The 12434-nt window shown below is 40.6% G+C and overlaps 1 protein-coding gene across 1 annotated transcript in view; it reads right to left on the minus strand.

The window, feature by feature from the left end:
- Nucleotides 1-5052: 5052 nt before the first annotated feature.
- Nucleotides 5053-12434, minus strand: part of LOC107297438 (zinc finger protein 208) — a 15224-nt gene continuing 7842 nt past the window's right edge. Inside the window, exons 3-4 of the mRNA XM_029286313.1 lie at nucleotides 6214-6828; nucleotides 5053-6129 (exon numbers count right to left, since the gene is read on the minus strand). Coding sequence (XP_029142146.1) covers nucleotides 5198-6129; nucleotides 6214-6828 — 1547 coding nt within the window. The 3' untranslated portion in view covers nucleotides 5053-5197. The remainder of the gene's footprint in view (nucleotides 6130-6213; nucleotides 6829-12434) is intronic.

Here is a 12434-nt window from a genome sequence, read left to right on the forward strand (position 1 = left end):
GCAAACAATAAGGCTTTAGCTAAATCTTCAGAGAAAAAGAAAGAAAAAGACCAGACAGGGAGACAGTAGGAAGTAGAAAGAAAATCTCATATTACTTCAATCTGGTAGCCTTGTTAACCTCCTGGAAGGGAGGCATAAGTAGTTGGCTATGAACCCAAGGTCATGCCAGAGTGCTTGAGAGTTTGCTGTTGATGGTTTGAAGGAAGCAAAGAGGTGGACCAGAAAGGAAATTAAATAAGGACTGCTTGTCTAACCAATCTTCAGACAAGGAAGCAGCCTAAATATACAGAGACCATAGAAAAAAAGATGACATCCCTTACCTTTGTTCAAAGTCACATTTGGAGTAGGTAGAAGCTCTGCTTCTTAAGCAGCTAAATTCTGAGATATAAAGGCTTGACATTTCAGGAGAGGAGCAAAATTTGCTCATGGAGCAGAAACAACCCCCCTTTGCCAACAAAATTGGTTAATGGAATCAAGTCTTTTGATCTTTCAAAAGCAAGGACAGTGGTACAGGTAGTTCTCGACTTTCAACCAGAATTGAGCCCAACATTTTGGTTGCTAAGCAAGACAGTTCAGTCATGCCCCAGTTTGCAGTCTTCTTCTTGCCACGGTTTTTAAGCAAATCGCTGCAGTTGTTGCGTGAATTGTGCATTTGTTAAACAAATCTGGCTTCCTCCGTTTACTTTTTGTTGTAACTTTGAATCGTCACTAAATGAAAGGTTATAAGTCAAGGACTACCTGTGAATGGTCTCTCCCCAGGGTGGATTCTTTCATGAGAATTAAGTTGTCCTTTCTGAGTAAAGCTCTTTCCATGCTCGAGGCATTTATAGTTTATTCACTGTGTGAATCTTTTGCTGTTGAGCCAGATGACCATTTCTGCTGAAGCCCTTTCCACACTGTGCATTTATACTGTCTCTCTCCTGTGTGGATCCTTTGATGGGTAGTAAGGTCTCTGCTCTCATAGAATACCTTTTCACACTCCCTGCAGCTAAAAATTTTTTCTCTCCTTTGTGGATCCTCTCATGGCGATTAAGATTACCCCTGAAACAAAAGCTCTTTCCACACTCGATACATTTATAGGGTCCCTCCCTTGTGTGGATTCTTTTATGTGTATGATCCCTTCCAATTCTGTTATTCTTTTATAGACGTTTATATGGACCTGTTTTAGAAGGGGGGGGGAAATTACTACTGTTTAAATATATCAATATTCAACCAGGGGCCACTCCAAGGTGTGCTGTCCAGGAACTGGGAGTGAGCCTAGGAGGCTGGAACACACCACTGACACTACACCAGGAGGCGGAGGGTGGAGTGGCATTCTTCTACAGTTAACAGCCTGTCCTCTGGCTCCCATGTCACCCCTTGCTGATTACCAATCTAATGCACTATCCTGCCCCGTGATCCGCAAGTTGATCATCCCTCCACTGCCCGACCTTCCTGGATCCCTGGGATTTCTTTCTTCCCAAATCCTCTTTGAAATACAGATGTGGTTTTGGGATGCATAAAAGGGGGAGGAAGAGATTTGAGGAAAGGAAATGGAAATGTGAGAAATGGAAAGAGTCCCAGGGCAGAGTCCAGCCAGTAAATTTATTATTACTAGATAAGTAAATGCTTTGAGGAGTACATTAGGCTAGGGGTTTTTTTTTTGTCCTGTTTGTTGTCTTATCTCTGTGTTTCCCTATGGTGATTCTATGGCTTCCTTTTTCTACAGAGTACAATCTGCCTTTTACCTGTTTAGTTTCCATTTTTGGTCTGTGCAAATCTTGACTTTTTATTAACCTTTTCTGCTTGGCTGGTTGATTCTTCTTGAAGAATTGTTTTCCAAGGGATTATACAAAAAAAAAACAAAAAAAACCCGAACAGAAATGGGTTTTCCTCCTATGTGGACTAAAACGTGGCACTCAGTATTGCTGGCCATAACAACTGGGTCATATATTGAAAAAAGAAAACACGGAGACAGCAGGTCAAAAGTTAATAAATTAGGTCCCATCTTAGTGTCAAAGAATTTCTTCCCTAAGGTGTGCTGAAGTGATAAGGAGCAATTGCCATGGCAACTGCTGAACAAGACTTTTTCCTTTGAGAAGCTGATGTGATAGCCGCTCACTCTTTCCCATGTCCCAAGGAATACTCACCCTGGTCAGAACGGAAATCACAAGATTTCTGTAGCTAAATCTTAAGAAAGAAAAAATGCAACTAATGAACAGTAGAGAGCACACACGGAAAGCCATTTACTGGTATTAATGCAAGCTTTAAGCCTATGGAGAAGTGAGTTGTCCACAATGAATTTAAGCTTAGGGCCAGAGCTTGGGTGCACGGCACAGGAAAATAAATAGAAATAGCTACTTGTCTAACCAGCCATTTTTCAGGTATTAATTAAAAATGGTATGCCACTCTCAGGACACTCTTACAAAGAAGAGTAACCTTAGAGCAGGAGACCGTGATGTCAAATCCAACCTTAGGCATGAAAGCCAATCACTCTCAGCCCAACCCACCTCACAGGGTTGTTGTGGGGATAAATAGAACAAATTTATGTTAGATATGTTCACCACCTTGAATTATTTGTAAAAATGTCGGGATTCAAATAAATACAAATAAAAAACTAACCCATTAATCAGCAGTGATTCTTGGAAAGTGAAGGGAAGGTGGCAGCACTTGGTGGTTCTATTTTGAGAAGCCTAATGTGGGTGGGACATAATATTCTTGGCTATGAAAATAATGCCATTTCTCCTTTATCACATCCTGAGTAATAAACTATATGATCTTCTATCTCAAAGTGTCCAACTCCAGTCCATTTCAATTTACTGAAGTCGAAAATATCAAGTGTTTTTGAAATATACGTTTTTATTGAAAGTTTTAAAAAGAACAATAGAAACTGCTTTAGAACAGAAAAGGGGGAGAAATAACAGAAAAAGCTCAGTGTGATAAGAAAATAAAAGTAGGAAAAAAGAAAAATATATAAAGAATGTTCTTCACAGGTTGTAAGTACAATTATATTGTAACCTTTATATTGTCAAGTTACAGCATTACGCTCTTCTATGTATCTGTCTAATCATCAAAACCATAAATCACAGTCATTTTTAATTTTTTTTTTGCACAAACAGAGCATAAATGGTTTCCAGTGTTTTGTTGCTTCATTTACTGCATTGAGCTTTTCTATATCCAGTGTTCCAGTTACCAGTATAATTCTGACTTTACTGTTTTGGATTTTCTTTTCCTGCATAACATCAGCAACTAGATGCCCTGAGGCAGTGGTGGCGAACCTATGGCACGGGTGCCAGAGGCGGCACTCAGAGCCCTCTCTGTGGGCACGCGCGCCATCGCCCCAATCCTAGGCCTTCAACTGGGTTTTATAAAACCTTTTCGCTTTAGGCCTCCGCCGCTGTGTACACACAAAAAGGTTCAATCAGTCAATTTCAACTTCTCACAGGGAAAAAAAAAGATCTTGCAAAGTTGGAATTGATTGAAGTTTTTAGTCCCACCCAGTCTGTTACCACCACAGCCATGCCCACCCAATGGGCCACACCCACCCAGCACCTGACGATGTATAAGTGGGTTTTAGGTTGCAGTTTGGGCACTCGGTCTCTAAAAGGTTCGTCATCACTGAAGGCTTTAATCTAGCACAGGGGACTTCAAACGTGACCCTTTGACTTGTGGACTTCAACTTCCAGAATTCCTCAGCCAGCATGCCTCTAGCAATTCCTCAAAGAAAGCTCTTTTCACACTCCGTGCATTTATAAGGTTCCATTCCTATGTGAATCATTCATTCATTCATATTTATTATAGTTGATCATCTCCCAAAACACTGGGTGGCATAGAATGAAAAACATTCTACGATTTTTTTAAAAAAATATTATTATTATTATTAAGACTAGGAAAAAAGATTCAATATGATAAGGAATGCCACAACCTCACTGGTTCAACAGTTGAGATTCCCCAAATCTGTTGACATAGCCATGTTGTTTTGAGGGACTTCCAGAAAGATATCAAGGATGGGTGCCAGGGCAGAGAAGGCCCATCTCTTTGGTCCCACATGTAACTCCTTAACAGAGAGGACCCGCAACACACATCTTCTCTCATGTAACACAGCTTCTTGCCCTAAAGGCCTTTAAAGATCAAAAACAGCACCTTGAACTTGACCAAATCAAAGTGGCAACTAATCAGAATCAGAATCGAGCTGGAAGGGACCTTTGAAGTCTTCTAGTCCAACCCCCTGCTCAACAGGAGGCCCTATACCATTTCAGATAAGTGACTGTCCAGTCTCTTCTTAAAAATCTCCCGTGATGAAACACGCGCAACTGGAGATCATGACACCAGATCGCTGCAACCACCATAAATACATGCCAGTAGGCGTGCCCAAATTTTGATCACATGATTTATTTTATTTATTTATTTTATTACATTTGTATCCCGCCCTTCTCCTTACGGACTCAGGGCGGCTAACATATCGAATAAAAATACAGAAATTACAATAAAGTTTAAAATTAGTTAAAAGGGAAATATTTACGTCAAATTCAATTAAAAATAGTTAAAACCCCTCTAAAATCCCCTAGGCCAGTCCCGCAAGCTGGAACAACCATGTCTTGAGGGCGCGGCGGAAGGAAGGGAGATCAGGGATCACCCTGATCTCTGGGGGCAGTTCGTTCCAGAGGGTGGGAGCTCCCACAGAGAAGGCCCTCCCCCTTGGGGCCGCCAGCCGGCACTGTNGGCACCCTGAGGAGACCCACTCTGTGGGAGCGTACAGGTCGCTGGGAGGTAATCTGTGGCAGGAGGGATGCTGCAACAATTATAATTGTGAAAACTGGTCTAAGTAACTTTTTTCATTTTATTTCATTTTTTTCACTCTAACTTTGAATGCTCACTAAACAAACACTTGTAAGTGCAGGACTAACTTTATTATGTTCTATCCACAGTATGGATTCTTTTGAGATTTAATTTGTCCTTCCTAAGTAAAGCTCTTTCCACACTCCAGTTTATTCCTTGTGTGGATCTTCTGATGTTGAACCAATTGAGAGTTTGTATTGAATCCATTTCCACACTCCCTGGAGGAATGTTTTTTCTCCCCTCTGTGCATCCTCTCATAGCGACTAAGAGAACTTTTGAAAGCTTTTTCCACACAATGCATTTCTAGGAAGCTCTCTGTGTGTATTATTTGATGCACAGTAAGGTCTCTCTTTTCATGGAATCCTTTTCCATACACTATTCAGTTATGCTGTTTCTCCCCTCTGTGAATCCTCTCATGGCGATTAAGATTACTTCTGAAACGGAAGCACTTTCCACACTCTGTGCATTTATATGGTTTCACCCCTGTGTGAATCCTTCCATGATCAGAAAGAGACCTTTTCTGAGCGAACTGCTTTCCACACTCCAGGCATTTATATGGTCTCTCCCCTGTGTGGACTCTCTTATGATAATTAAGATTTGCTTTTGAAATAAGGCTTTTTCCACACTCCAGGCATTTATATGGTCTCTCCCCTGTGTGGTTCCTTTGATGGATGGCAAGTTCTCTTTTCTGAAAGAATCTCTTTCCACACTCACTGCAGCTATGTTTTTTCTCCCTTCTGTGGATCGTCTCATGGCCATCAAGAGTATTCATGAAATTGAAGCTCCTGCCACTCTCTATGCAATTAAGTAGTTTCTCACCTGTGTGAATCCTTTTATGAAAATTAAGTGTTCCTATTAAAGCAAAGGCCTTTCCACATTCCTCGCAACTATATAGTTTCTTCCTTGTATGGATCCTTTGATAGATAGTATGATCTTTCCTCTCACATAATTCTTTTCCACACTCCATGCAACTATGCTCTTTCTCCCCTCTGTGGATCTTCTCATGGCGATTCAGATTACGACTGAAACGGAAGCTCTTTCCACACTCTGTGCATTTATATGGTTTCACTCCTATGTGAACCCTTTCATGATCTGTAAGATATCCTTTCTGAGTGAACTGCTTTCCACACTCCATGCATTTATATGGTCTCTCCCCTGTGTGGATTCTTTTATGAGAAGTAAGATTTCCTTTTGAAATAAAGCTCTTGCCACACTCCAGGCATTTATAAGGTCTCTCCCCTGTGTGGTTCCTTTGATGGATGGTAAGTTCTCTTTTCTGAAAGAATCTCTTGCCACACTCGCTGCAGGTATGTTTTTTATCCATTCTGTGGATTCTCTCATGATGATCAAGAATATTTCTGAAATTGAAGCTCCTTTCACTCTCTATGGAATTATGTAATTTCTCACTTGTGTGAATCCTTTTATGACAATTAAGTGTTCCCATTAAAGCAAAGGCCTTTCCACACTCCAAGCATTTATACGGTCTCTCCCCAGTGTGAATCCTTTGATGGACAGTCAGGTCTTTCCTCTCATAGAATCCTTTTCCACACTCCATGCAACTATGTTGTTTTTCCCCTCTGTGGATCTTCTCATGGCGATTCAGATTACCCCTGAAACGGAAACTCTTTCCGCACTCTGTGCATTTATATGGTTTCACTCCTGTGTGAACCCTTTCATGATCTGTAAGATATCCTTTCTGAGTGAACTGCTTTCCACACTCCGTGCATTTAAACGGTCTCTCCCCGGTGTGGATTCTGTTATGAGAATTCAGATTTCCTTTTGAAATAAAGCTCTTGCCACACTCCAGGCAGTTATACGGTCTCTCCCCTGTGTGGCTCTTTTGATGAACAGTAAGGGCACCCTTGTTAAAGAATTGCTTTCCACACTCTGTGCAGCTATGTTTTTTCTCCACTCTGTGGATCCTTTCATGTAAATCAAGAGTACTCCAGAAACAGAAGCTCTTTCCACACTGTATGCATTTATATAATTTTTCACCTGTGTGAATCCTTTTATGAAAATTAAGTTTTCCTATTAAAGCAAAGCTCTTTCCATAATCCTCACAACTATATGGTTTCTCTGCTATTTGGTTTTTTTCATGGCCATTAAGAATAACTTTTCTACTAAAGCTCATTCCACATTTTCTGTATATTTTAGTCTCTCTGCTCAGTCTGGAATTCCCCAACTTTACAATGGTATGTGGTTTGTGTTTCCTATAAGGCTTCTCAGGTAAAGTAACAGAAAAGGAATTACGAGGTGTAGAGTGTTCCTGCCCTCGACCTTCTGACTGGCTTCTCTCTTTTCTTTTTGGATTTGCTTGATGGTCAAACATCATTTCTACTTCATAGTTCGTTGTTTGCAGCAGTATTAACCTCTCCTGCTCCTCATTCTCTTTCTTCATTCCGTCACCTGTTTGGAAAGAAGAAAATAGCAATTCCTGTTGGAATTTAGAACTGTTAGGGAATGGGAGATAACATTTTGTGTACTGAGGAGACCCAATACTCCCATTTTTCTGATTTTGTTGAAACTGGCTGGTGGATCTCAGGTTTGAATAGCCAATTTTTTTCTAGAAAAACTAATTGGAGATTGTCCAAATATACTTTATACATCTGATTTGTGTAAGCTGACAGCAAAACCTTTCATTTCTGCAGCCACTTGTGTTCAGCTAAGCGTTGTGGGTTCCATCATGCTCTGAATCATAAATGCAACCTTATCAATTGCTGGGTACCATTCTCTTTAGTTCATTTGAGAAAGAATATCATAGCTTTGCAGCTTTCTGAATTATTTTTTGTAATCTATTGCAATATACAGGCAAGAGATTATTTTAGAGTTGTTTTTGGAATGCTTTTAAATGCTTTGTGAAACTGATTTAAAGCTTATGAAGTTAATTAGAAAGAACATCTTTATGGGAAAAATCCGTCTTATTTACGTATGAATTTGACTTATTTGAAGTTTCTGATCCTTGTATCTTTTTATTGGAATCAGGGGTTTGTAACAAAAACCAAATCCCTCTGAAGACAAGGCTTCACTAGAATTACAAATGCAATTGGATACCATTTTAAATTAAAATATAAGAGGTTTATTCGAGTCATTTCAGGGAAATTACAAGTGGACGTTAAGTGTAAGAATTTGAAGAGAAGGGAAAAGGATTGTTTGGAGTGGATAGTATTTCTTGTAGAAATCTTTAATGGGGTGATGAATTAATTTTACTATATCTGAACAAGACATTTTGTAAGGGATTGGTAATGTTTAATAATTTTAAATTCCTTTTTTGCAAAGTTTAATTGTTAAAAGAGGGATGTGCAAGGTAGACTAAAAGGAAATGGGGAGTATATTAGTAACTACTTATGTCATTAGCTTTATTTTTAATTATATCTGCTAATTAGTAAGAAGATCTAAGGATTTAGAGTTTATAGAATATTGGACAATGTATGAATGAAGAGTATTTTGGTTGAATTATAAGAAACAGCAATGAGTTAACATTGTACATACATGCTGGAGATGAAGGGGGAATTTTCATATACATAGTCATACACAAGGGGGCTTTTCTGTGTTTTGTAAATATTTTCTTTTTAATGTATTTTGAGTTCCATTTGTGTATGTATTTTATCTAAGATAATCCTTAATAAATTATGTCAAAATAAACACCAGCTGTTAAGAAGGGGGGGGGGGTCTTCTCTCAAAAGTATCCCTGTCTCCATTACAGGTATGCCATCAGCCACAAATCCAGCTTGGAGGTGTTGGGTGCAAATTGTGATATCCAAGGAATTTTTTAAGCTGGGAACCTCAATAAGACTTTGCTATTGTTAGACAATGTGGGTCATTTCCTAAAGCCATGGTAAACATTTATAAAAAGGTCTTAAGTAGAGATGATCACCTTAAGCAATTTGAGTGCATGATCTTCCCTGTTTACGTATGACAGAAATAACTTTCCCCAATTAATGGAACCCAGAGCAAAGTGGGGCCTTACCCAGGGCAGCCATATTCCTAAAAGCCTCCAGTGAGACTTCTTTGCACAAGGCTCTCTGGCCAGAATCCAGCAGCGCCCACTCCTCTTCTGTGAAGTCCACAGTGACCTCCTCAAAGGGATCAAAGCCCTAGAATGAGAATGTTCTTTAATAGATAATCCCAGAAAAGACCTGTGCATTTTTTCTCTTAGTGCACAAAACAGTTTTGCAAGAATGAGCATTTTCTTGGAGAATAAAAAGTCTTTATGGCTTTTAGCCCCCCAGTGCCCCTCTCCCTAATAGCTGGTGCTCTATGTGCACAAAACATGACTGCATTCAAGTTTTTGAATGACAATAGCACTCTTTGGGGTGGCTCTTGGTGGTTTAGAATAACTTAGCAAGAATTTGGGGAACCGATTCCACTGGTTCACTTGACTTGGGGAGCAAATTCTACATTCTTTACAAAACAGCACACATCCACTAAGAATTTCTTCTCTCTTTCAACATGCTAGAAATGAACCTGGAAATCGTAAGGCACTTGAAGAACATTCTTACTGTTGCAGTCATTTAGTGAACTTTGGGGCTTTTTCAGGGAAAATCGGTCCTTAAGGCACAATATTTGTGAAGCAGTTATTATGCTATTCAATAGTTTCATGAGAGTTGAATAATCTCAACTCATGAGATTAACTGGTTTTCTGATTCCTCTTTGAAGTATTACAAAATATTAAGCAAGCAAAATAATTGCCTAATTGTAGCCTTTGAGGTTGTTACTATCTGTGGTATGTATCTCCAAAATGATCTTGAAAGTTCAATGAATGAGGCTCACTGGGGAGGATAGGGTGTTCAACTACACATAGACTCAGCATTTCGTTATACTGTAGAAAGAAGTCAGGAGCTTGAACTCTGCTGCTCTCATAATAAACTATAGTTACCTGCTGCAGTGGCCCAAATTGGATCCTCCTGAAAAGCAGCCCTTGAGAAGGACTGCATCGATTTCCTCTTTCCTGGAGCTCTGCTGAGATCTCTCCTGTGAAGGGCTCCTGCATCTGAAAAAGAAGCCTGGTTTATGACCCACATTCAAAGGACTGTAACCATGTTACTTTGGTTGCCTTACCTTTGGAATCCCCCAACCCAAGTCAAAGTGAGAGAACTGGGGGATTCTGATTTGAAAGTAGCAATTTCTGGGTAAATGTCTGCTGTTTGTGAAATGTTTCATTGCCTATGTTTATTTCCTCTTTTCATTCTGATCAGACTTGCTTGCATCTTTTCCTTCTTTTGATAGCTGTAGCCTTTCCTCCTTTGTGGATACAGCTATGCCTGTTCTATGTCTTACTTGAGGAATCTTTTCCTTTACATTTAGAAAGCTTTGCCTCTTGAGTGGGAAGAAATTGATCTTCCCTTCCCTTTGACCTCTTTATGCCTCTTGCGGTGGAGAGCACCAACCTGGCAATTCAGACAGACCTTGGGATGAACACAGAGATGGTTTTGTGAGGGAGACACACACACAGTCTCTTTGTGAGGACTGAGAAACATTTTACATGATCTTTGTTCAGCCTGGCTTTTCAACCATTCCCCTGACGTCATCCCCATAGACTATTACACTATACCAACATTATCATCATCATAACCATTGTCTATCCACCACAGGATGAAAGCCTCTTCTGCATGTTTCCAACCAAATATAAACATACCAACATAGGTTCTCTAGATGTATGTTCCCAGTGACTGTAAAGAAGAGAAGCAGGCAAGTACAGTACGACTTTAAAGTAAGATGTGCTATGTCATTAATGAGAATGAGTAATTTGAAGAATATCAGCTGAAATGGAATAAATAAATCCTTCATTCATTCATGTATTAAAGGAAACAAAGGGAGGGCAAAGAAAGGATTCCAGCTTCCTCTCTCAAACTCTTGGACTCTATTGCAGCCTTGAAGATGAATTTGTCTTTCCTCCCATGGAATTTTCTCCAAGAGGAAAACGAAGCATTTGCCTCAAGAACAAGTAAATTCTCAAAGTATTAAGAGTTACAAGAAGTGCAGACATCTGTCTTATTAATGTCTCTTGTTTTTTTACTAAATGTATCAGCGGCTCATGTATTCCGTCACGGTTAACTTTTCTCACCTGCCGCCCCTTTCCCGGCTCCAGGGTGGCTGCGGGACCGAGCAGGAATCCTTCAGCCAGGGCCACCGCCTGCGAGCAGCTCTCCGCTCCGCACTCCCGCAGCCAGCCCGCCAGTTCCGGGGGCAGCATGGCCAGCAACTGCTCCAGCACCACCAGGTCCAGCATCTTGGCTTTGCTGCTGCGCTCGGGCCGCAGCCACCCACGGCATAGCCGGTGCAGGCGGCTGCAAAGCGCCCGGGGCCCCTCGGCCTCCCGGGAGCGGCAGCTGCGGAAGCACCGGCGCTCATCCTCGGAGCTGCGGAGTCCCTTGGGGAGACCTCTCGGGCTGCGGCTTCCCCCGGACTCCCCACCGCCGGTCTCCGCCTGAAGGGCCGCGGGGGCTGCTGCTGCTCCCGCCCCCGGAGACCCTCGGGCCTCCATTCGGTCTCCGGGTTCAGCCTCGCCCAAGGTCTCTTTCAGTCANAAGGCAGGCATCCAGCCTGTAAATGTATTCTTTTATTATTAAATAAGTAAGCAAGTAAATACTCTGGAGATGCCTTCTGGCGCTTTTTTTGACCTCCTTGTTGTCTTAAGTGAGTGACACTCAGTGAAGGTATCCTTTTTCTCTGGAGCCGAGTCTGTCCTTTATTTACTTTGGTTGGTTTTCTATTTCTATTCTATCCAAATCTTATATTTTTATCTTCACCTTTTCGGTTTGGTTGTTTGTGGCTCGTTGATTCCTGAAGAGTTGATGAGGTTTCAAGTGTTGTACAAGTTTTTTTTAAAAAGGACACTGACTTCCTGGGCTGACTTCCCCACCTCTGTTTTAAGTGTCAGATTGTCAGACACTCTGGGCTGGACAATTAAGATTAAGATAATCTTTATTGTCATTTTTACTGTGGGCATACTGGCACACATTAAAAATGAAATTCTGTTGCCTGCTCTCCAAAATGTACACATACATAAAACACATACAGACACGCTGTATGCATATATGTGTATATACATACAATACCTGGGCTGGGTTTGCCCCACAGCTGTGTTTAAATTGCAGATTCAGTACTGCTAGCCATGATGATGGATTCTAATAAGGGGAGAAAAGAATACCCAGAAGAGAATGGCAGGAGGATTACAGATAAAAAAGAGTATTAATAAAGTGCCAAGAATTGTAACATCAAAGAGTTTCTTCACTGACATCTTCAGGAAAATTCAGTCCTGAGGTGTAATTTACCATGGCACTGCTCAGTCATATCTCTGTGTTTGCTTATGGTGATTTTATGGCTTCCTTTTTCTACAGAGTACAATCTGCCTTTTACCTGTTTAGTTTCCGTTTTCTATTTCTGGTCTGTGCAAATCTGGACTTTCTATTCCCCTTTTAGTTTAGTTTAGTTTAGTTTATTGTATTTATATCCCGCCCTTCTCCTTACGGACTCAGGGCGGCTAACAGCCAGATAAAACAATTACAAAAATACAAAATACTATAATTAAAACACAATTAAAAGAAGATATAATATTTAGGCCTATGATTAATTTAAAATTATATTAAAACCCAGCTAAAATTTCCCCTAGGCCA

Source organism: Protobothrops mucrosquamatus, unplaced genomic scaffold (assembly GCF_001527695.2).
Source record: "Protobothrops mucrosquamatus isolate PMUCROS unplaced genomic scaffold, P.Mucros_1.0 scaffold3306, whole genome shotgun sequence".
Lineage (NCBI taxonomy): Eukaryota > Metazoa > Chordata > Lepidosauria > Squamata > Viperidae > Protobothrops > Protobothrops mucrosquamatus.